Genomic DNA, 25,472 nt, shown 5'->3' on the forward strand with positions numbered 1-25,472 from the left:
TTGGAATTGTCAAAGGCCAACCATTCTGACAAAATAAACCACTGCCGATGCTGGAAATCTGAATCAAAAACAGAAATTGCTAGAGAAACTCAGCAGATCTGGCAGCATCCGTGGGGAGAGAAATCAGAATCAATGTTTAGAGTTGAATGGTCCTTCTCCAGAAATTAATCTTTGTTCCTTTTCTGCAATATTCTATTCTATGATATTTTTTTCTTAGTTTTGTGGGTGGGTTGGATGGCTGGTTTGTGATGCAGAGTACGCCAGTTACATGGGTTCAGTTCTCACACCAGTTCAGGTGATGTGGAGAAGCCAGTGTTGCACAGGTGACTTCATCTGACAAAGGGACAGCACTCCGAAAGCTTGTGATTTCAAACAAACCTGTTAGTCTACAACCTGGTGTCGTGTGAATTCTAACCAGTTGAGGTTACTGTGAAAGTTTTGTGAAGACTGATGAAATTTGCCATGTCCGCACAGAGGCTTACCAATTTTTATTGATGCACCGTAAAGGGCAGCACGGTGGCTCAGTGGTCGGCACTGCAGCCTCAGCACCAGGGATCCGGGTTCAATTCCAGCCTCGGGTAACTGTCTGTGCGGAGTTTGCACATTCTCCCCATGTCTGTGTGGGTTTCCTCCGGGTGCTCTGGTTTCCTCCCAAAGTCCAAAGATGTGCAGGCTAGGAGGATTGGCCATGTTAAATTGCCTGTAGTGTTCAGGGGTGTGTGGGTTATAGGGGGATGGGTCTGGGTGGGATGCTGCAAGGGGCGGTGTGGACTTGTTGGGCCAAAGGGCCTGTTTCCACACTGTAGGGAATCTAATCTAAAGAAAGCTTCTTATCTGAATACATCAGAGTGTGGTATGACACTTGCTCTGCCCAAGGTGACAAGAAATTACAGAGATAATGGGAACTGCAGATGCTGGAGAATCCGAGATAACAAAGTGTGGAGCCGGATGAACACAGCAGGCCAAGTAGCATACTCCTAAGTAATTACAGAGAGTAGTGAACACAGCCCAGTCCAGCACACAATCCAGCCTTCCGTCCATTGACTCAGTCTATTCTTTCCACTGCCTAGGGAAAGCAACCAGCTTAATCAAAGATCCCTCCCACCCCAGTTATACCTCTTCCATTGGGCAGAATATATATAAAAGTTTGATGACACGTATAAACAGATTCAAGAACAGTTTCTTCTCTGCTGTTATCAGACTTTTGATCAAACCTCTCAAATGTTAATGTTGATCTCTGTCTCTGCACCTTCTTCGTGGTTGTACCCTGTATTCTACACACTTGTTCTCTTACCTGATGCACTTTGAATGGTACAATATGCCTGGAAAACACACAAAAAACTCTTTTCTCTGTATTTTGGAACATGCGACAACAATAAATCGAATCAAACCACTTTCAATTTCTCCCCTCAGCAGAAACATGGTGATTCTCAGGTTAAATCACCACCAGTTGTTTCGGTGCACTGACAAAACATCCCTCTGGTCCAGTAGGACTATAGCAACTTTCCCTTAGAGGTCTCTAATGTGAGAGAAATCCGACAGTCCTCTGGGATTTAGGGGACTTTACCTGACCTTTAGTGTATTTCTTTTATCATATGTTTCCTGTTTTCAGTCCATTGACCACCAACCTCACTCTGGTTTGTGGTTCTGAAGACTACATCTCTTGTAAATTAAAACTTGACATATTTAACATGTTTTCTTCTAGTGTAGTTCTTCTCCATAAAAAAGTGATTCATGTGTATCTTGTATTCAATGAAACCCTCAGAGGGTTGTAAGCCTTTGGAATTCCCTCCCTCAAAGGGTAATGCCCAGGAATGTACTTTAAGTATTAGGGAATCCTGGTCAAGAGAAAGTGCTGGCAAGCTGCAGCCTCCCAGTAACCCCTCTGACTTCAAGTTGCAATTTGGTTCTGACTAGTTGCTCTCCAGCAGCTGGATGAATAGCAATCTGCATGTAAGTGAGTTGAGGCTAGATAAGAATAAGATGTTAATGCATGCAGATCGACCCCTCTCTGCTCACTAGCGAGATTCACATGTGGCCACAAAAACCTTCAGCGGAAAATCAGATTTCTTGAATATTTAAAGTTTAATTTTTAATTCTGGCTGATTTTGTCAAATATCTTGAGAGTGTCTTTATTTTTCAAAGGCAGCAAAATTCAGCACAGTGAAAATCAATATAAAATTGATTTGCTGAATGAAGAGTTGAACAAAAGAAGGGCAAAGGGAATGTTTCAAAGATGTTGAAAACGTAAGAACTAGGAGTAGGCCATCTGGCCCCTCGAGCCCGCCCCGCCATTTAATGAGATCATGGCTGGTCTTTTTGAGACTCAGGTCCACCCACCCGCCCACTCACCATAACCCTTAATTCCTTTACTGTTCAAAAATTTATGTAGCCCTGCCTTAAAAACATTCAGTGAGGTAGCTTCAACCGCTTCACTGGACTGAGTGACGAAGTTCCTCCTGACTTCAGTCCTGCATCTGCTTCCCTTCAAAAAGAAAGCTTCTCTCAAGAAATGCTACATAAATGTCAACACATGTGAGACTCTTTGTTCAGAAGAAAACCAACTTGGAGGGAGCTCCTGTCTGAAGAGACAAAATTTTTTGAGAATTCCCGTCGATAAGAGGAAATACAAAAAAGGAACTGGGGAAAGGAATGCCAACTATCACAAGGACAAGGGCCAATTGCACTTTTCAGATACAGCAGCCAAATATGTAGTGAGAGATGTGACTCTAGGATTGGGCTTATCAGTGGCACAAGTACCCACAGAGCCTGTGACCAGCGACACTGAATTTCATTCACAAGTGATTGCTAGTCGTGAGATATACTTTTACATCAAGCTTTAATTTCCTTGTTTCAGTTTTTCAGATAAATACCAGCACCTGGTTGAAGAATTGGAAATTTTCTTTGTAATTTAGCGCAAAAATCAAATTTGTTGTTTATTCAGCTCATTGTGAACTTACTTTGTCAACATCAGTAATCATTTTCATTACATATAGAACATGCTGTCCCAGAAAACAGTCCCAGTGGATAGTGGAAACAGCTATTGAATCTTTTAAAGGAAACATAGACAAATATTTGAAGCTGCAGATCGCAGGTTATGCGGGGAGATCAGAGTGTTGAGATCTGTTTGGATTAATCCAACAAAGAACTGGCATGGATAAAAATGACAGTGATATAAATCTCCTCATTCACAGTGAGGCAGTTAAGATTTGATTTATTATTGTCATATGTACCAAGATACAGTGGTAAGTCTTGTTTTGTCTACTCACCAGGCAAATCATATCTTATATAAGTACACCAGGGTAATAGGACAGAGAAGGTGCAAAAGTCAACTCTAATATATGAGAGGTCCATTCAAAAGTCTGATAACTCTAGGAGGGAAGAAGCTGTTCTTGAATATGTTGGTACATGTTTTCAAACTTTAGTACTGCAGCCTCACAGCACCAGGGACCCGGGTTCGATTCCACCCTCAGGCGACTGTCTGCGTGGAGTTTACACATTCTCCCTGTGTCTGTGGGGGTTTCCTCCGGGTGCTCTGGTTTCCTCCCACAGTCCAAAAGATGTGCAGGTTTGGTGGATTGGCCATGCTAAATTGCCTATAGCGTGCAGGGGTGTGTAGATTAGGTGGGTTATAGGGGGATGGGTCTGAGTGGGATGTTTTGAGGTTTGGTGTTGACTTGTTGGGCTAAAGGGCCTGTTTCCACACTGTAGGGATTCTATGATTCTAGGATTCTATGATTCTGCCCAATGGAAGGGGTTGGGAGAGAGTATAACCAGGGTGGGAGGGGTCTTTGATTATGTTAACTGCTTTCCCAATGCAATGGGAAGTGTAGATGGAGTCAATGGAAGGATGGCAGTTTCCTTCCCTAAGGGACATTCGTGAACAAGATGTGTTATTCCTGACAGTAGACAATGGATTCATGGTCATCATTAGACTCTTACTTCCAGATGTTTGGAGAATTCAAATTCCACCATCTGCTGTGGCAAGATTCAAATCCAGGTCCTCAGGACATTACCTGCGTCTCTGGATTAACAGTCCAGTCATAATACCACTAGGCCATCACCTCGCCTTACCCTATTCAAAGAACTCCAATAAACATCATTTCTCTTTCTCTTTCTCAAGACCATGTCGACTCTGTGTGATAATCTTGAATTGTTCTAAACGCACTGCTGTTTGATAATAAGTCCAAACATTTTCCCTATGACAAATGTTAACCAAACTTGCTTGCAGTTTCCTGCATCTGTTTCCATTCTTTTTGGTTGAATAAAGGAGCTACATTCATTATCTTTCAAACTAATGGGATATACCTGAATCTAGCAGATTTTGCAAAATTAAAGAAAGATTTATTTCCAGTCATGAGAGATCTAGACTGAGGGAACAAAAAACAGTTAAGGATGAGAGCAGTAGGACGCGTTTTTAGGTAGAGCTTTACGAACCTGTGGAATGTACTACCAAATGTAGGGGTTGAAGCGGAGAGTATGTCAAGAATTGCTTAATTTCGTGGCTGAAGGGCAAGGGAATAAAAAACAGGATAGGGGAAACAGAATGAGCACATGGAGGGATGCTACTTGTATCATAATAATAAACCTCCACACTGACTGGCTGAGCCAAATGGCCTGTTTGTGTATTGCTGTTTATTTAAGCCAATAGGAATATCATACCTACAAGTCAGATGAGCTATCCAGCTCCCAGAGGATGAATAACAATTTGGGCACAGCAGAACTTACCTTACACTCAAAGTTAACTGTTAACTTTCAAATTCAGTTTGATATTTTCTGTTTTTATTGTGGATTATATCTGGTTGTGAATGCAAGGATATTGGCCTTCCTTTCCAGGCTATTGACCTGGCAATGTAAATTCCAGCTTTTGTCAAAAATCATTTAAATTTGCACCATTGTCAAAGGATTTTATTTTGATATTGAACCAGAAATACATACATGTCACAAACTTTCATGAGGTTTATTGTGATGTTGATGCTTTTGATTTGACGGTGAGTTTGCTGTTTTCTTTTAAATTTCAGTTTTCCCATTTCGATAAAGCTTTTCATTTCAACAATAAATTACAAAGCCACATATTGGAAACTTCATGGAATATTGTATAATGTTTCAATGCATTTACTTCACCATGTGCATTTCCTATGCACTTTTAAGATCCAATTTTTGCATTGATAAAGGAATTAATTTAATGTTTTAAAACCAGAATGAAAATATCACAAAGTTTACTTAGTTTTGTTTGAACTTTCAGTGGGGTGAATATTCCCCAAAATCTGACTCATGGTTAGGACAATTAAATAGTTGCTTGTCAATCACATGCATCACAATTATACTTTTATATATAAGTATACTTTTGTATACTTAAAACAGAATTCATTCAGGAAAAGCTGGCATCACTGGCTAAGCATTCATTTATAACTCATCCATAATCACCGCGAGGTCAGTTAAAAGTCAGCTGCGTTGCTGTGGTTCTGATATCATATATAGGGTAGGCCAGGTTAGGATGGCAGATTTCCTTTCCTAAATAAGATTACTGAACCAGGTGGACTTTAATAGCCATCAACAATGGTTACCTGGTCATCATAAGACTGGTTTTTCATCCAGATTTCCATGAATTAAAATATTTATACTTGCCATGTTTGGATTTAAGCCAATGTCTGCAGAACACACTCTGGTGTTCCGGTTACATTAGAATTGTGCAAACCCCACCACCCAGAAGTTCAGAGAGAATCAATGCTGCAGGGTGAATGGTATTTAATTACTGGGGATGCAGTAGTTCAGAGTGAATGGTATTTAATTATTGGAGCTACAGTGTTACAATGTGAATGGCATTGCATTATTGGGGATACAGATCAATAGTATGTAATAATTGGGGAAACAGTGTGAATGGTATATAATTATTTAGGATTAAGTGTGAATGCTTTTTAATCACTGGGAATACTGTGAACCATATTGAATCACTGGGACACATGATAGTTATGTAATTTTTGTGGATACAGTATTAATAGAATATAGAACATAGAAAAGATCAGCACAGTACAGGCCTTTCAGCCCATGATGTTGTGCCATGGAATAATCCTAGTCCAAAACTAAAATAACCTAACCTACATTCCCCTCAATTCACTGCTGTCCATGTGCATGTCCAGCAGTCGCTTAAATGTCACTAATGACTCTGCTTCCACGACTACCACTGGCAAACTATTCCATGCGCTCACAACTCTCTGGGTGAAGAACCTCCCTCTGACGTCTCCTCTATACCTTCCTCCTAACACCTTAAAATATGACTCCTCGTGGCAGTCAATCCTGCCCTGGGGAAAAGTCTCTGGCTATCGACTCTATCCATGCCTCTCATTGCCTTGTACACCTCGATCAGGTCACCTCTCTTCCTCCTTCTCTCCAGAGAGAAAAGTGCGAGCTCAGTCAACCTCTCCTCGTAAGACAAGCCCTCCAGTCCAGGCAGCATCCTGATAAACCTCCTTGAAGTATTGGGATTACAGTGCTACAGTATGAATCATATTTAATTAATGTTACATTACATCTGGCATTGAATTATTGGGAATACATTGTGAATGCTATTTAATTATTGGGGATACTGAGTTGATTATATGTAATAATTGGGGAGATCATGTGAATGGCATTATATTTTGGTGGATAGAGTGTGAATGGTAGATAATTCTTGGGGATACAAAGTTAATGGTACATAATTCCTCAGGACACAGTGTGAACGGTATTGAATTACTAGGGATACAGCATGAATGGTATCTAATTCTTTGGGATACAGTGTGAATGATATATAATTCTCAAGGACACAGAATGAATGGTGTCTAATTCTTTGGGATACAGAGTGAATGGGATATAATTCTTGGGGATACAGTGTGAATGATATATATTGGTGGTATGGAGTGTATGGCATTGAATTCTTGGGGATAAAGAGTGAATCATATATTATTGGGGATACAGTGAAAATGGTATATAATTCTTGAGGAAGCAAAATGAATGGTATATAATGGGAGGCAATGGCCTAGTGGTATTATCACTGGACTGTTAATCCAGAGACCCACATAATGTTCTGGGGACTTGGGTTCAAATCCTTCCATGGTGGAATTTGAATTCAATAAAAATATCTGGAATTAAGAATCTAATCATGGCCGTGAATCCACTGTTGATTGTTGGAAACACTTATTTGGTTCACTAATGTTCTTTAGGGTAGGAAACTACCTGGCCTGGTCTACTGGTGACTCCAGACCTACAGCAATGTGATTGACTCTTAATGGTGCTTTGGGTGATTAGGGATGGGCAATAAATGCTGCCTAGCCAGCAATGCACTCATTCTGTGAATGAATAAAACAAAACAATTCTTGGGGATACAGAATGAATGGTATAGATTATTGGAGATAATGTCAATGGTATATGTTATTGGGGATACAGAGTGAATAGTATATAATTCTTGGGGATACAGTGTGAATGTATATATTGTTGAGGATACAGTGAGAATGGTACATAATTCGTGGGGATGCAGAGTGAATAGTGTATATTTGTTGGGGATACAGAGTGAATGGTTTACATTATGGGAACATAGTCTCAGTGGTGTATATTTGTGGGTATACAGGGTAAATGGTATATATTAAGGGGCAACAGTGCCAATGGTATATATTTTTGGGGATACAGGGTAAATGGTATATAATTCTTAGGGATACAGTCTGGGATTTCATGAATGGGGAGGTGTTGCTACCCTTTGACCCGAACGGGTCCCTCACTTCCGGTTGGAGACGTGGCCGCCGCCGCCATCTTGCCGGCGCTGGGATCGCCGCAGGTTCGGTTTGACTGTGCACCGTCCACTCGCCGCTACTTGGCGACGATCTCCTCACAGGTGTAGCAACGACAGCAGCCGGCCGAAGGAGAGGCCTCCGGTGGACGCGAAGATGGTAAGAAAGCGCGAGGCTTCGTGGCTTTAGCCGTGCTCCACTTCTGGCTGTCAGGCTGGGCCTGCCCAGGGTAGGCCGCAGTGCCCACAAAGAGCTTTCCTGAGAACTCAGTCCCGTTCTGTATCGGCCCCCGTTGCACTGAGCAACCCGTTTCACGGGTCATCTTACTGAATTAACCCCGGCACTGGCCTTTAAACGGTGGCGTGGCTGATATCACAGCGAAACTGCATTAAATACAGAACAGAACTGGCCTCTTCCCCTTTTAAAGAAGGACATTGTTGTTAAATATATTGTGGAGCTGGAGGACCACAGCCGCCCAGGCAGCATCAGAGGAGCAGGAATGTCGACGTTTCGGGTTTACACCCTTCATCTTCCTATCTCTCTCCACTGTTGCTAAACGTTGTTCGTGGGTCTTAATTAGCATTGAAACTAATGCGACATAGCTCCTTGCAACCCATAAAGTCAGACTGCTTTTAGGAGTGGCTTAACTATGACTTTTCATTTGTAAAAACTTCTGCACGTTTACCATTTTCCATCAAAATGCTCAATTTCGTGATCCTGGGGTGACTATAAATAAATGGAACAATTTCATTGTTAGGCAGTCTAAGAGTTAAGGTCTTATTTGGAAACCCTTAGAGCCTTTTCACATGATTAAAAACAGTAGTTTCAGTATTTCCAGCAGTGTCTAATTTCAACCGTTTACCTTTTTGCTCCTTTCTCATTAAGTCTGTTTCATACCCCTTCCTGTTTGGTGTAGGGATGGCCTGTTGCATTTTTTCACCATATTGATGTGACACATCATCACTTCGTATGCAACAGTCCAGGACTGAAGTATTACTAGCTCACCTTGTGATGTTGTTTGAGAATAATTCAAATTATGTCTTAAAATGGACTTTTTTTTTCAAAAGACAGCATTATGGACACTTTACCTCTACGCTTGTTTACTTACTCATCGAAGTTGAGTAAGTCTAAGGTACAGTAGGTGAACTTTGAGTTTTTGAATTGCTATCACTGAGCTATATGGGCCTCACTGTCTTCATAGTAGTTTTCTGTTATAAATATCTTTTTGATGGTCCAGTACTGCTCAGGGAAAATTAAACTTGGGGTTCCATCTCCTTATCAACTAAAAAAAATCTAAATCTTTGGTAATGTGATCAGTTTTTGTGAAACTTGTGTGAAATCTTATAACTTGCATGTCATTTCAATACTTGTGTTGATTAAAAGTTACAGTTTTGATCTTAAAATGGCTCAGGCTGCAATTCTGCCTTTTCAGTTCTGAAAGATGCAACAATGTTGCTGTTTGGAACTCAATCATAACTCACACTTAACACCTATATTGGTTCAGAAATTGGGGTTCCTACGTGGCTGTTGTGTAGCTATTTACCACAAAGGCATGCAGATGGTGTGTTAAGTTTTAGAAAGCTACGTGTTGGTGATGTACTTCTGTTAAACGGAAATTTAAAGCTTGTCAAATGTTATCCGTTTTCTTGAAACGCACTCCCAGCTCTCTGGGCTTTTGTGTGTAGCAGACTTGCTGTGATATAGAATGTAGAATTTCCAGTTTGATCCCACGTTTTTACTGAGTAAACTTACCTTGGACAAGACAGCAATTGGCCAAAGCCATAGCTATGGAATGAACAGCCGCTGGTGCTTTGTTCGATGTTATTGACCTGTACTGTATAAAGTGTTTTTGTGAATGTGTAATAATCATAGAATTAGTCATGGTTGGAATTGGTTATGATTTCAGGTCGTTGCAAATCTGCACCATGTTTCTGTGGCTAACCAAGATTAATTACAGGCCATTTACTGTTAATGGGTCAATCCTGGAACTGTCTCCCTCTAGGTCACAACCACATGGACTGCAACTGATCAAGAAGGCATTACCACTGAAGGGCAGTTAGGATGGTCAGCCAAAACAATTTCTCATGGATTTATAAAAGCAATTGAGCAAAATGTTAATTTATGAGGGCAGTGCCTGGATTGCGGTGTATTGGCTATATGGAGAGGTTGGGTCAACTTGTATTGTTTTTACTAGAGTATTGGGGCAGTCTGACAGACACTGTCATGGGAGGTGGTAGGAACAGTTATGATACCAATGTTTAACAGACATTCAGACAAGGAATAGATAAATGTAGACCATTTGCAGGCAGATGGAATTAGTTTAGAATGGCATCTGGTCACCATACACATGGTGGACCAAAGGGCCTGTACTATTCCATGTTCTAAGATGTAAAGGCTGTCAGCACCATGGAAGGATAAAAATGCTCAGTCATTATGCTCAAATTAATTTCATTAGACTTTGCAGCCCTAAGGGAATCAGGGAACATGTGGACAATGTGAGAAAGTGGAGGTTGAAAATCGGTCATGACATTATTGAATGGTACAGCAGGTTTGATGGGCCATATGGTCCCATTGTGATTTCTGCCACAGTGGCTTGGAGGTAGTGTTTAGGATGGAGGTGTAGGCCGTGTGACAGTGAGCCAGTGTTTCACAAGCCTGATATAATATTAGTAATGTTAAGAGACTTGCTGTTGCATTTATCAGTCTAACTCAGTGTCTCAACCACTTGCTATTTATTTGCGTCATGTGGATGCAAAGATTTACTTAATTTTGCATACGCTTGAAATGTGAATGCCAGGTGATTTGAATTTTAACACGTTGCCATTGGGAAAACTATAAACTGACTGAAATTGTAGGCTCAATAGAGGAAAAATGTGCAAGTTTTTTTTGAGGTGCAAATAGAAGTAAATTACCAGATTGTTCAGGTAAGTTGCCTGGGACTGCAGTTTGTGGACCGGCTGCCCTGGCTGATTGGAAAGAAACGTCTTGTATTTATGTTGCATTTTCAGGTCTTCGGGATGTCTCATAGTCCTTCATAGCCAAAAGTCTTCAGCAAGAAGCCCAAAGTTGATGATCCATCTCGAGCCCTTCCTGAGATCCTCATGATAATAGATTCCACACTTCTGCCATTCCGTTTCATTCCACACAATGCAGAGAAAGGGCTGAAGCCACTAAATTCAGAAAAGGTTTTGGAAACTGACAATACCCTGGGAATAGTTTTGAAAAAGTGCTTTGAAACTTGCCGTGCCCTTCCCAACCTGTTCCAGAACACAAGCACAATTGTTAGAGAAATAAACTCTGGGAAAATGCCCAGGGATGACATGATCATCAAAAGCAGGACAAATTCAGTCTTGCCAATTACTGGCTCATCAGCCTGTTCTCGAACATCAGCAAAATGTTGGAAGCTGTCGTGAGTGGTGCACTTAGTAGTAACCTGCTCAGTTTGCTTTCTGCCAGGGTGACTTCATTCATGATTTTGTTACAGCCTTGGTTCACTTGAATTCCGAGGTGAAGTGAGATTGGCATTGAGATAGCGCTTAACAGAATTTAGTATCAAAAAGTCCTGGCAAAACCAAGTGTATGGGAATTGGGGGCATGTTCTTCAGTGGTTGGAGTTCAGCATAACACAAAGGAAAATGATTGTTAGAGACCGCTTGCCTTGTTCCCAGCACCTTGTGCAATCAGTGAACATCAGTGTTTTCCATTCTCGGCTGCTTGAGTCTGTATTCATATGCAGCAAGACTCAGACAATATTAGGCTTGATTTGATAAGTGACAAGCAATGCTTGTGCCACATGAGTACCAGGCAACTAGTATTCCAATCAAAAGAGAACCTGATAATTACTCCGTGACAAGCAATTGCATTCTAATCAATTCTAACCCTGGGGGCTTTACCAATGACCAAAAGATTGAAATTGACATGCCATATAAATATTGCAACTGCATGACCGGGTTAGAGACTGGGAATTGTGCGATGACTAACTCATTTACTACCTCCCGAATGTCTGCAAGCAGAAGTCAGGATTATGGTGAAATCTTCCTCACTTGTTTGGATGAGTGCAACAGCAAAAATACTCAAACCTCAAACTGTTTAAGGACAACGTAGCATGCTTGATATCACAAGCGTTAACGTTCACTGCACCATCGCCATTGCAAATTGGCAGCATTGTGTGCCATCTGCAGGAGTTATTGCAGCTGTTGCCTAAGATTCCTTTTGCCCCATTTTGAGATCCCTCCCATTTAGGAGACCAAGGTCAGATGCATGGAAGTTTTCCTCCAAGCCAAATGCCATTTTGACTCAAAATTACATTACCATTTCACTGTGCCGTGTGTGTGTGTGTCGTAGACTGTCGAGATTCAAGGGGCGGGTCCCGGCATCGCCTTGAGAGCATTGGCGGTTAATCATGTTGCAGTGGGTCTGGGGTCACGTGGCATCCGGGCAGTGCGATGACGGCAGATGTTTTAGTCCAGGGGTGTTACCAATACAGCACAATCTACCGCCTGAAGACTATGGGCTGATGTGTTAGAAATCTTCAAGAGTGAGAAGTACCAACATTGTTGACATGCGGGAATGATATTTCCAGTGTAGGATGTAAAGCAGGGGGTTCACAAATGAACATTTGCTAATAACTGCAGTAAAGAATTTGGATAAATGTCTTCTCAGGGAATGGCCAATATATGAAACCTACTATGATCTGGGGTCAACTGTGGCTTGGTTGGTGGTACTGCAACTGAGTTAGAAGGCTGTGGACCAGAAATTTGAGTGGAACATGTGGAAATAAAAGTAAACCATTCAAGCAATCAAAAGGTTATGGCTGATCTTAGAGATAGCAAGTGCAGATGCTGGAGCCAGAGACAACAGTATGGATCTGGAGGAACACAGCAGGCGAGACAGCGTCAGAAGAGCAGGAAAGTCGATGTTTCAATTTGGGACTGTTCTTCAGAAAATAGTTTGTGGCTGATCTGTATGTATTCGACCTATACCCACTGACTATTGATTCCCTTGCTTAAAGGGAATGAGTCTACCTCTGACATAAAAATGCTTAATAGTCCTGTCTTCACTGTTTTGGGGGTAGTGTGTTCCAAAGTTCTGCACCCCTCTGAGAAAATAATTCCTCTCATCTATATCTTAAAGGGGCCCCTAATTTTAATACATGTCCACGTTTTGGATTAGATGTTACACAGAAGAGTTATGTTGTCTTGTGTGGCATTGAAAGACCCCCTTTGCACCATTTTTGAAGAAGCGTAGAGGAGTTATCCTACGTGCATTGATCATTACAAGGGGTCACTAATTTACAAACTTCCAACTTAATGAATGCAATCCCCTCCAGGGGATTTGTTAATTTTAAAGATCCAACATAGTCATTTCCCCATGCTTGGGAGCAGAAATTGTATATTGTCCTGTGTTCTGTTCCAAATTGCACACAAATTGACTTGCGAATGGATTCGAGAACAGGAACCAGTTTGGAACTGCAGGACTGTGATTATTCATTTCTCATCTGAAATCACTCATGGTTTTTGCTGTGTGCAAATTGTCTTCTGTATTTCCTATATTAAGAGACAGGCCACGTTTCAAAAAATTCATTTGTGTAAAGTGCTTCTTGTGTCTTAAGATTATGAAAATATAGAAATGCCAGTTGTTCTTTGACAACAGCACGTGCATTTGAGGGAAAATTGGACTAATATTTGAAAGGGAGAGAGCTCGGTTATATTAATAAGGTTGGGTGAAGTAGGGTGGGAGGCGCCTTGTAAGGAATGTTAGCGTTGATATAAACTAGTTGGGAATAGTATCTTGTAAGCAAGCCTAACAAGTATTTGATTAAAGTCAGATCCACAGATGAATTATCTTTTTAATTATGGGATAAATATCAAGTAGGGTATGTAGAGGACCCCTTACCTCTGAGTAGCGCAGACTCGATGTGCTGAATAGCCGACTTCAACTCCTCTTTTATGGTTCTGTGCTCTGTTGCATCCAACTGACTAGGTAGATAAACCTTGGCTTTATCTTTTATCTTAAAGAGAACACTGCCAATAATACCACACTTTACTCAATGTTCTGTTAGCTCGGTACTGAATTATTGCATTTATTTGCTGTGGGGCTGGAATTGCACTTTAACCCACAGCCTTCTGACTCAAATGTGCATGTTGTCTGTGAACCCAGCTGACACCACTGAAAGGGAACACTGACACGTCACTTCTCTAGAATTTGTTTCTGACTTTAGTCTTACTCATATCTGCAATCAAAACACATAAAATGCTGAAAATATACAGGTCATGCAGCATCTGTGGAGAGAAAAACAAGAGATATTTTCAAGATAATAAAATGAGAGGCTGGATGACACATCAGACCCTCTCTGAAGAAGGGTCTGGGCCCGAAACATCAGCTTTTGTGCTCCTGAGATGCTGCTGGGCCTGCTGTGTTCATCCAGCCTCACGTTTTATTATCATGGATTCTCCAGCATCTGCAGTTCCCATTATCAGAGATATTTTCAGGTGGTTTTGTCAGAACTGGTACAATTATTCCTTGTTTGTGTCCACTAATACCTTTTAATTATTGAAAATTTGTTAATCTCTGCTTTGAAGCTAGCAATTCATCCAGCAATAACTAATACGTTGGAAATGTTCCAAATTACCATTAACCTTTTGTGCGAAGAAGGAATTTCTGTCTACGTTTCGTTTCTTCTGAAATGCTTACCTCTAAACCTTAGGCTGTTTTTTCCGGTCCTGGACTCCTCAACCTCTGGCATGGTATTTCTCTTTATCCTATTGAATCGCCTCAGAACTTACATCAAATTACCCCCAAACCTTTTCTCTTTCAGAGAATGCAGTTGTATGCTGCTTCTGATTTTAATTTGTATTTAGACTTACATATGGAACTTGATCATCTGTTTGAGAGTAACAAGGGAAGGTGTGGGAAAATGTATAATGTTTAAAATAGTTAATGTGTATTCTGCCTTGATGTTACTTGACCAGCTAATATGGTGCTTATGAGGGCACTGGGATTTGAAAGTACAGTAGCTTTGTATACCTTTTGATGTACCTTAAGTCCTCTGTATGTGACAGTACTAAGGTCTTAACAGTAAATAGTCAATCATGCAAGGTTAGCCAAGACCAGGGCTATTGTAATGGAGTCTGGTGTTTACTATGCAGGACTTTGATACTGAGAAGCAAGACTAATGACCACAAATTTGCTGGTTGTCCTCTCAAAACTAGCATAACTACAAAGCGAAGAAAAATTATGCTTAATGTTGCCTCTTCCTCATTTGATATAAATTAAAAGTGATGTGTGTAGGCTTTTGTTGACTCGGGTGAAATGAGGTTAGTGACTTCTTTGATTTGATGGTTTTATTCTCATGCTTCTGAGTTTTGCTGGTAACCTCTTGTTTCTTCCCCTTTGCGCCATATACTAGTCAGAATCTTGGCAAGTGTATTCTTCCCAAGTAACTGCAGATGTCAGTTTCTAAACAGCTGTAGAATGGATCTGAAATTGAAAAATAGATGGGTGTTTACTTCATTTATGTGGAATTTCTTGGTGGAGAAGCACAGAATCTTTCTTCAGCATCTGATGCAATGGGATCATGGCTGATCCCTATATCAGCCATGTCTTCCTGCACTATGCCTGAACAATGTTGCCTGGAAAAAAAAGTGGATTATGGATGCAAGAGAGCAAATTTCTCCTCATTCTCAGGACTTAATTTCTCGAGCAGCACTTGTAAGATTGACTTTGGCATTTAAAATCCAATTCCAAGCTTAATGACTACAGTATAAAAGTGCTTTCAATTACTTTGCAAGTGTTCTGTGGATGACCAAGAACAGAAGGTGCTGAAGCAGACATTTCACATTACTTCTGTGAGCATGCCCTTCAGGCTTTAAATCAAAACATTTCTTTGCTACTTACAATGAGCTTGATCCGACTTCTGATTTTGCCTGAAATCAAACTTGGGAAAATTGCCAGTATGGTAGAAACAATTAGTTCCTTGGTAATTGGTATCCTGCCATCTTTAGTGAAATTCACCTAAATTTAAGCACAGTTTTGAACTTCGTGCCTGAAGTTCAAACAGAATATTGATAAGGTTACTAACTAGCTAAGATGTCTGCAGCTTGAGCTGTGCATTGCTGATTCTCACCATGTGATTTTTATGCGCCATCTGTTCCTTTTTGAAGTCTGTTATTGTAGTTTTGAATTCAGAGTTATTGTGGTTTTAAATTTAGAACCTTGCTTGATTTGACATTCATTGACAATTAGCTTGCCTGTTCTAAAGTTGTCCTGAGATGATAAAATACATCTCAATTACCTTTTGTGCTAGAACAAATTCAGGGGTTTTGTTTTGTCTGTTCTACTTGTCTACAGTGCATAGTGTTGTTGCTGGTTATTAATTTTGTGTCTTTATGTTCTAGAAACACCCTATTTGAGACCATTGTGGCTTTAACATGTGTTTTTGTCTGGTCTTCATTTCTTCCTCATCTGTATCAACTTGGGAAGGATTCACTTTAAGATCTTGGGTAAAGTTGTCTAAGGTGGTGTGAATTGGTTTGTCACAGGCTGGAAGTGGCTCTTCTTCCAGTTCCCCTCATTTGTGGTAGAATGCATATGGAAAGTGATGGCTTAGCGTTGTTATTAACAGACTGTTAATCCATAAACTCAGCTAATGTTCTGATGACCCAAGTTAGAATCCTGCCATGGCAGATGGTGGAATTTGGACTTAATTTTTAAAAATCTAGAATTCAATATCTACTGATGACCATAAAACTGTTGCTGATTATTGGGAAAACTCATCTGGGATCACTAATGTCCTTCAGGAAAGGAAATCAGCTGTCCTCAGCTGGTCTGGTCTACGTGTGACTCCAGACCCCACAGTAGTGTGGTTGACTTTTAACTCCCCTTCGAAATGGCTGAGAAAGCCACTCAATTCATGGTCAGCTAAGGATGGGCAATAAATTTTGGCCAGCCAGTGATGCCCATGTCCCAGAGTGAATGAAATAAAATAACAAGTCTAAAATCAGTACCCTGACCCTGCATATAACAGTGTAGCTCAGGTCAGGATTAGATACACCTTCCACCATTACATAGTACTATCTGTTAATATTTCAGTTTTCTGTACCACTGTGGAGGCAAAGTTCGACAATTTTAATGTGACAAGAACAAGTTCACTGTGTATTCATAGTTATCAGAGAGCTGTGAACATATTGAATCTGAGTTCTGTACCCTTTCTAAAGCTTTACCCAGTATAAAAATGAATCCTGAAAAATCTATGTAAAAGCCTCTGCTACTTGGATAATCTCAGGTTAATTGACAATTACATTCTTGTGCTGGAGTAGTGTAGCTGTGTACTTTGGAAGTTTTGGTGGAATATTCTTCCTCATGTTCCTTGGTGTTAGTAACAGGCACGTTTGGAACCTTTGGTGTTGTGGCTGCTGAAGAGGCTTTGTTAGCTATAAAGATTAGGTTCTCCACATTTTGAGTTATGAAGTTTGAAGTGCTGTTATGTATAGATCTGTAGAATGTCATGGTACAGGTTGTATATTGTTCCAATATTGGAACAACCTTGTGTCAAATTTAATTGAAGGCTTAAATTACATCAGATTTGAATTGATCCTGGTGTATTTGATCGTAAAGCAAGCTGGATTATTACTTAATTGTCTTTGTTTTATGTAATTTTACTTTCTTCACGAAAGCATTTGAGGTTTCCCTCAATGAAATGAGTTGCGGTTCTCTTAAAACAAATCCAAACACTTAAGTTTCAAATTGCAGCAAATTAAGTTACCATACCTTCTTGCACCAAAGTTCACAACAATATATCTAATATTTTTTAAAATAACTTTTTTGTTTTTACTCAATGTTGATCTTTTCAAGGTATTTTATTGTTATAAGTTTATTTTTTCCCCTTGTGGCTGGAGATGTAATTCAGTGGAAGTTAAACAGTGAAGTGTAATTTACATTCCTATTCAAATTGACCAATCTTAATTCAGTGCACCACAGAAAGCCATTACGATTTCTCACAGGGACTTTTTCAGTATCAGCTGAAAGGACTGTGGATGCTATAAATCAGGAACAAGAACAGTTGCTGGAAAAGCTCAGCAGGTCTGGCTGCAACTATAAAGGAAAAAAGAGTTAACGTTTCGGGTCCGATGATGCTTCCTTAGAGCTGTGTGTGACTTCATCAGTGTCTCTGTGTTTATGGACATTTTTTCTGCCAATTTGAGTTCCAGAATTGAACGGAACTTGGAAAACCATGGCCTGACAGTGACCATGATGTGGAGGTGCTGGTTTTGGGTTGGGATGGACAAGGTCAGATGTCACAAAATGCCAGCTTGCAGTCCAACAGATTTATTTGAAATCATGAGCTTTCATAGTTCTGATGCTCCATCAAGTGAAATGATAAAGATCCCCGACAAAGGACCTGTGCTCCGAAAACTTGTCATGTCAAATAAACCTTTGGACTAAGTCTGGTGCCGTGTGACATCTAACCTGATGGTGAATGAAGCAGATTCCATTGGAGGTCTTGAAAGGGAGTTGGAAGTATATTTGAAAATGATGAATTAGGTGGTTATGGATGTAGGGCTGGAGAACGGGTCTAGCTGGGTAGCTCTTTAAGGAGCCAATACAGAAGTAATGGGTCTTTCTGTACTGTAAAATTCAGTGATTCTATAGAATTTGAATATTTGCTTTAGTATCTTGTTTATAATCTGAATTGAATAATGCATGTGTTTTTATTAAAAGAAACTTGTTTATTATGTATCGAATGTGGTCTTTTCTACTTAACTAACACGATCATCAAGGGAGCAGATTTTTTTGTGTTGGATGCTGTGCAGCTGCTGGACCTACTTAATGTAGCTGCATAGGTGCAATTTTTGCAGTCGCTCGTTTTTATTCATTTGTGGGACGGGGGACGTGTGCATTGCTGACAGGCCAGCATTTATTGCCTGTCCATAGTTGAGAAGGTGGCGGTGCACTGCCTTCTTGAACCGCTGCAGTCCACTTGCTGTGGGCTGATAACTTTGTACTTACGCATTTTGCAACAGCTAGAAAAAGTTTACTTAAAGCAATAATAACCCACATTGGAGCACAATCCTTTTGTCCCCTAATATTTGGACAATTTGACTGCTTTTTGACATTTGTGTATATGTGGATATTTAGTGAGGTCTAGAGCTGGCTTACCTACGAGAGTGACCATTGTTATAGATTCACAGCTGGGGATTAGTTTATTCAGTTAAGAAACTGCACATTTAGAAGTATCTGCCTTCAGAAGAAACAAGCTCAAAGAGAGAAATATTCAGTATGTGCCTTTTGAACATGATTGAAGTCTTACATTTGTTTACCGTGGTTTGACAGTCCATAGTTCACCTAGATGTGGGCTATTTGGAATAGTTGTGTAATGCTGCCATATCTTTGGAGCATTGGCCGCCTTAAAACATTTGTTGGAGGTATTTATTTATTTATTTATTTACTGCGTCCTATGACAAAAGCATAGGATTTTAAAAAATAATTTATTCTGATAACAAATTCATGTTGAGATCCATCTTTCCCTAGATATCTATGTATAACTAAATTGAATGAATTATTTATAATAGACTTCTAGTGCAACTAAATTTGCCTTGTCCAAGGGTTGGAATTTATCTGTAACCATGTTTATGCTTTTTCTCCTCCGCTCCAGGTGCTTTTGGCTACGGCTGTTTGCACCAAAGCTGGGAAGGCGATTATCTCACGGCAGTTTGTGGAAATGACAAGGACCCGAATCGAAGGCTTGCTGGCAGCATTCCCTAAACTAATGAACACTGGGAAACAGCACACATTTGTGGAGACAGAGAGTGTGCGGTATGTGTACCAGCCACTGGAAAAACTCTACATGGTATTGATCACAACTAAAAATAGCAACATCTTGGAAGACTTGGAAACACTTCGTCTCTTCTCTCGAGTGGTAAGAGCAATAAACCCAACCTGCTGAAAACGCTGAAGCTGAGACAATCTGATCAGGGAATGTCATTGAAAATTAGTGCAGTTGAATTTCTTCTTCTTTTAGATCATCCAGAAATCAGCATTTCTGTTTCTTCTTTTCGCTACCAATGCAAAATTAAGCATGATTATGTAAGGGGTTCGTAGGATGTGAATTAGCATCCTAAATAGTAACTCTTTGAGACCTTGTGTTTATCTGCAGCTGGCCTGGAGGAAAGCATTGCCAAGTAAAACATATTTGACAGGGGGTCGCAGGGGGTGGGAGAAGAAATGTGGCACATTGGGGAAATAAATGAGCAAGTTGGTGCCGAAAAAAGGTCATCAAACTTGATCTACTGATATGACATTGTATTCGTTACTGTTGGATTTATGTTTTGTGCCATAACATTAAGAAAGTACAGGCTTCATCCTTTTTAAATGTATGAATTAGTCTGCTAAGACTAGAGGCTGTAAGTGTGGAAGTAGGCCGTCTGCTCAGCCATTAGATCATCGCTAATATGTTTCTCAACCTTGCCTTTTCCCTGTTACTCTTGATCCCCTTACTAAACAAGAATGTATCTAAATCTCCCTCAGTGACTTTGCCTCAGAGGCCTGCGGAGGCAAAGAGTTCCACAGATTTACCACCCTCTGGCTGAAGACATTTCTCCTCATTTCAGTTCTAAAGGGTCATCCCTTCACTCTGAGGTTGTGGTCCCAGATCCCAGTGTTTGTTGCTAGTGGAAACATCTCCATGTCCATTCTATTCAGGCCTTTCAATATTCTGTTAAGTTGCAATCATATCCCCCCTTATCCATCTAAACTCCATTGGGTACAGATGCAGAATTCTCACCCGTTTCTCCTATGACAAGTCCTTCATCCCAGGTTGTCATTATTGTAAACCTCCACTGCATCCCCTCGAAAACCTGCACATCCATCCACCCTTCAAAACGGGGCTCAAAACTCTTTCTTTGCTGCATTCCAAATGCAGTCTGACCAGCGCCTTATACCTCCTCAGCAGTACATCTCTGCTCTTATATTCCACCTGTCTGAAAATGAATGCTAGCATTTACATTTGCATTTGCCTCCTTAACTGCCACATGTAAGCCTATATGTTCACCTGAATGGAATCTTCAGGTAGGAACATATAGAACATAGAAACAGTACATCACAAGAAGGGACCTTCTGGCCCACGATGTGCCGACAAGGACTCCCAAATACTTTTGTGCTCAGATTTTCAAAACCTTTCCCCATTTAGAAAGTAGTCTGCATCTAAGTTTTCCTACCAATGTGCATAACGTCACATTTTTCCATGTTTAATTTCACTTGCCACTTCTTTGCCCACTCACTTCACTTGTCCAAGTCCTCTCCAGCCTGTCTGCCTCCTCAGTACTACCTGTCTCTCTAGTTATCTTTGAGTCATCTGCAAACATAGCAACAGTTCCTTTGTCCAGATCATTAATGCATAACGTGAATAGTTGTGGTTCCAAAACTGATCTCTGCGGAACTCTTCCAGTCACCAGCTGCCATCCTGACAAAGACTCCTTTAACCCAACTGTGTGTCTTCTGCTAGTCAGAGAATCCTCTATCCATGCCAGTTCCTTGCCCTGAACACCATGGCTCTTAGCTTATTTAGTTGCCTCCCCTGCAGAAATGGTCAAAAGGCCTTCTAGAAATCCAAATAGATCACGTCTACAGGTTCTCCTTAGTCTCACTTGCTTGTTACCTCTTAAAGAATTCTAACAGATTTGTCAGGTATGACCTCTCCTTGATGAAGCTATGCTGACTTGGCCTGATTTTATCAGGTACTCCAAGTATTCTGCAATTTTATCCTTGACAATGAACTCCACAAGCTTAACAATGACCAAAGTCAGGCAAACAGGACTATATTTTCCTGAAAAGCTTTCCAGTCCTCTGGCTTCCAACTAATCTTCATCACCTTGTATACTTTTTTTGTTTTCTTTTATGCTTTCCCTTACTTGGGATGAATTTCTGCTGTGCCTCCTGAATTACCCTGCAGACTCCTGCCATTGTTTCTCCACTGTCTTTCTTGCTAGGGTCTCCTTCCCATCGACTCTGGCCAGCTCCTCCCTCATCTTTTTGTAGTTAGTTTTTACTCAACCATAACACTGCTACATCTGATTCCAGCTTCTTCCCCTTATACAGAATTCATTCTGTTGTATTATGGCCACTGTCTCCTGGGAGCTGTTCACCCTAAGCTCTCTAATCAAGTGTGCCTCACGAGACATCACCAAATTCAGAACTGCATTTTCCCTAGTAGGTTATATTACAAGCTGGAGACATTCCACAACTTCCTTTTCTTGAGACCTGTTACTAACTTGATTTTCCTAGTCTGCCTGCTTATTGAAGTCCCCCGTAATTGTTGTAATAGTGCCTTTCTTCGATGCCTTTTCTACCTCCTGATTTATTTTTCTTCCATGTATCCTGACCCTTGTTCAGAGATCTATACACAACTCCCATTAGGGTCATTTGTCCTTGGTGGGTCCTCCTCTGTGCCCACACACATTCTACAGCTTCCGACTTGATATCACATCTTGCCATTGATTTTAATTTCATTTCTCATTAACAAGGCAGCATTGCCCCTCTGCCCACCTGCATGTCCTCTGCATATCCTTAGCTCGCAGCCTTGATCAGCTTGCAGTCATGTCTTTGATGCCCCCAACATCATGCCTGCCAATTTGCCTGTGCTTCAAGAACCTTCTTAAAATGTATGTTTTTTTCCTTTGTTCTGTATGTCTTTCCAGTATTCAAATACAAGTTTTATTAAGTACTACTTTTGGTTTTTTAATAGATTCCAGAATATTGCAGAGTCCTAGAGGAGAGTGAGATATCGGAGCATTGTTTTGATCTGATTTTTGCCTTTGATGAGATTGTCGCTCTGGGTTATCGTGAGAATGTGAACCTAGCACAGATCCGAACCTTCACAGAAATGGACTCCCATGAAGAAAAAGTTTTCAGAGCTGTTCGAGAGGTAATTTGAGATAAAAATGAATAGAGTGCCTGAGGGTGATCCATGTTGGGAATGAACTGCCAAAGGAAGTGGTGGAGGATGGTACAATTACAACATTTAAAAGGCGTCTAGATTTCTTTATGATTAGAAAGGGTTTAGAGGGGTTTGGACCAGATGTTTGCAAATGGGATTAGATTAATTTAGGGTATTTGGTTGGCATGGATGAGTTGGACCGAAGGGTCTGTTTCTGTGCTGTACATCCGTATGACTCTATCACTCTAAGCATGGAGCTCAAACATACAGAAAGGTCTAAAGATCCAACGGTTCTAGTCAATGCTCTTGTAATAATGTTTACAAACTGGATACAGCATAGAACAGGCCATTCAGTCCAACAGGCTTAAGCACTGTTTATGCTCCACTTGAGTCTTCTATTGTACTTCATCTCACCCTATCAGTATATTCCTTCTTCCCTTGGTTATTTATCTATTTTCTTCTTAAGTGCATTAGTTACTCCATTTATTCCCTATGCTAGAGAATTCCACATTCTCAACACAATAGAAGTTTTGACTAGAAAACGGAAAGAAAACAGCTCCCCTTTTTCCGTACAAAATGAAAGGAAAGTCCAGGATAAATCTGGAAAAATTTGATCAAAGCCTGAGATTTACTTGGTTGTAGTTTACTTACTGCCTTGCTTCAGAGTTCCAGTTCTGATGCAGATATTTGAGCATTTAATCTGCATTGGCAGTCTACTGCCACATTATGGAGTGCTGTTGTGTTGTTGATTTAATCTTTTAAATGGTTAGTCAGAGATTGGCCACTGTAATGTGATGCTAATTTGAAGAAGAACAAGAGAAATCCTTGTAGTCTCCTGCCAACATTTATCTGTCAACGTTACTGAAACAATATTTGGTCTGTAATGCTATTTATAGGGTTTTGCTGTTTGCAAACAGCTTTTGTGACTGTCTATGCCACAGCAGCGACTACACTTAGAAAGTTCAAAATTGGATTGGATTGGATTGCTTTGGGCTTGTCAGTAAGTTTGCGAAAAGAATATTGTCAAGAATAAAGAATATTGTCATTTTTCAGTGTAAAGTACATTTTCATTGATTAGCCAAATGCTTTGAACTACATGAAGCAAACTTTGCATATTTAAATCCAAATATGGATATTGACTCTTGAAGGTATCATTGTGCTGGATAATCTTGAACCTTGGAGAATCAGATACACTGAAGTTATTACTGATTTGTTATTTATTGCACTTGAAATCCATCTGATGTGAATTATTTGAGGCAGTCTAAATTCATGGCTGTTTATTTGATATCTGGGTGTGCATGATGTTAGGTGGGCCACGCTTATTACCAAGAGTGGTCTGGAGAAGATGGACAAGAGTAGAATTACAATGCTTTGATCTGTTGATATTTGCCCAAGTCAAGAATTTGAGATACTTGGGAATGTTAGATCCTATGATAATGCTAATTAAACACAGCACGATTGATATGAGAACCAGCATCACCATGGAAGTAGGGGAGGGTTTGTAGTCTGAGGTCCGATTATTACCATGCCATGCCTCACCTCTTAATTAGGACTGGATGACTAAACGGAAAAATGCTTTGTTACTGCATACTATCCACAAATCTTCGAGAAAATGGAAAGCAGTTTTAATAAACTATACTGTTATAGACTTTCAATGTATGGAACTATTTCCATTTGCCTGTGATTGTTATTTCTATGTTCCAATTCAGACTCAAGAACGTGAAGCAAAAGCAGAAATGCGTCGGAAGGCAAAAGAATTGCAACAGGCTCGTAGAGATGCTGAAAGGCAAGGCAAAAAAGCTCCTGGCTTTGGTGGGTTTGGCAGTGGAGGAATCTCTGGTGGCTCAGCAGCATCAATGATAACTGATGCCATTATCGAACCGGAGAAGCCCAAGATGACGCCAGCAGTAATGAGGTAAGTTCCAATTTCCAGAGTTCGAGTTTTAAAGCGGAAAAACTCATTTGTCTACTGGTCAAGTTGTTCACTGTAATGGTAAGAGAGGCTGTCGTGACAGTATGTTGCATGGATATGACTGACCTTTGCATTTTTATAAATGATTATCTGTGGAGGACACTTTGCCATCAGGGTAAGAATGTTAAATTTGGTTTAGTTTATTTCACACATTATGCTGTTTTGGTTTGTTTATGAAATGCTGTTCTTAATTTAATTGACAAGGGAGTAGTGATTACCAATTCCACTTCCTAAAATTGGTTGAACAAGAAAGGAAACTGCTTGAGAAGAGGAAATAGGAAAGTATTTGGTGAACCTAAACTTGGACTTCAAAATTCTGTACTAGAAACAAGAATCAAGAAAGACTGGGACTATCATTGCTTTGATGTGGGTTGAGGGAATGACTTATCAAATAGACACCATGAAACTTTATGCCGACAGGCAGCTTATAGGAAGGAGAAGGCCTCTGCAGGTCAGTCCATGGAATCCAGGGAATGTTGAAACACTTCAAAACCACACTGCATGTTACCTTCCTTTCTTGACGTCAATTGTACTTTAAAATTCCAACAGTTTCTTCTTGAACATGCTCAATAACCGAGCTTGTGATTTTGTCATGATAGTGCTGAGGAACGTGGAGCATTATTTACGTTTGTCTTTTATCCTTTGTGAGTCACTTGCACATGGTCACCTGCTATCCCTTCTCCTTCCTCTAGCCTTCCAGACAATTTAAAAGTATTTGTATTGAATGAAATTGATTTTTGTATGTTTTTTGACTTATTATGTTTGTTAGACTACAAACTCCGAACTTTCGTGTTACTCAGCAATGCTG

At 40.3% G+C, this 25,472-nt stretch overlaps 1 protein-coding gene across 1 annotated transcript in view; it reads left to right on the forward strand.

Moving 5' to 3' along the window:
* The first annotated feature begins 7,761 nt into the window (after positions 1–7,761).
* LOC125466958 (coatomer subunit delta) overlaps positions 7,762–25,472 on the forward strand; it is a 38,379-nt gene continuing 20,668 nt past the window's right edge. The window contains exons 1-4 of the mRNA XM_048562184.2: positions 7,762–7,919; positions 19,414–19,677; positions 22,501–22,680; positions 24,402–24,607. Coding sequence (XP_048418141.1) covers positions 7,917–7,919; positions 19,414–19,677; positions 22,501–22,680; positions 24,402–24,607 — 653 coding nt within the window. The 5' untranslated portion in view covers positions 7,762–7,916. The remainder of the gene's footprint in view (positions 7,920–19,413; positions 19,678–22,500; positions 22,681–24,401; positions 24,608–25,472) is intronic.

This window comes from Stegostoma tigrinum, chromosome 32, assembly GCF_030684315.1.
Source record: "Stegostoma tigrinum isolate sSteTig4 chromosome 32, sSteTig4.hap1, whole genome shotgun sequence".
In the NCBI taxonomy this organism is placed as follows: domain Eukaryota; kingdom Metazoa; phylum Chordata; class Chondrichthyes; order Orectolobiformes; family Stegostomatidae; genus Stegostoma; species Stegostoma tigrinum.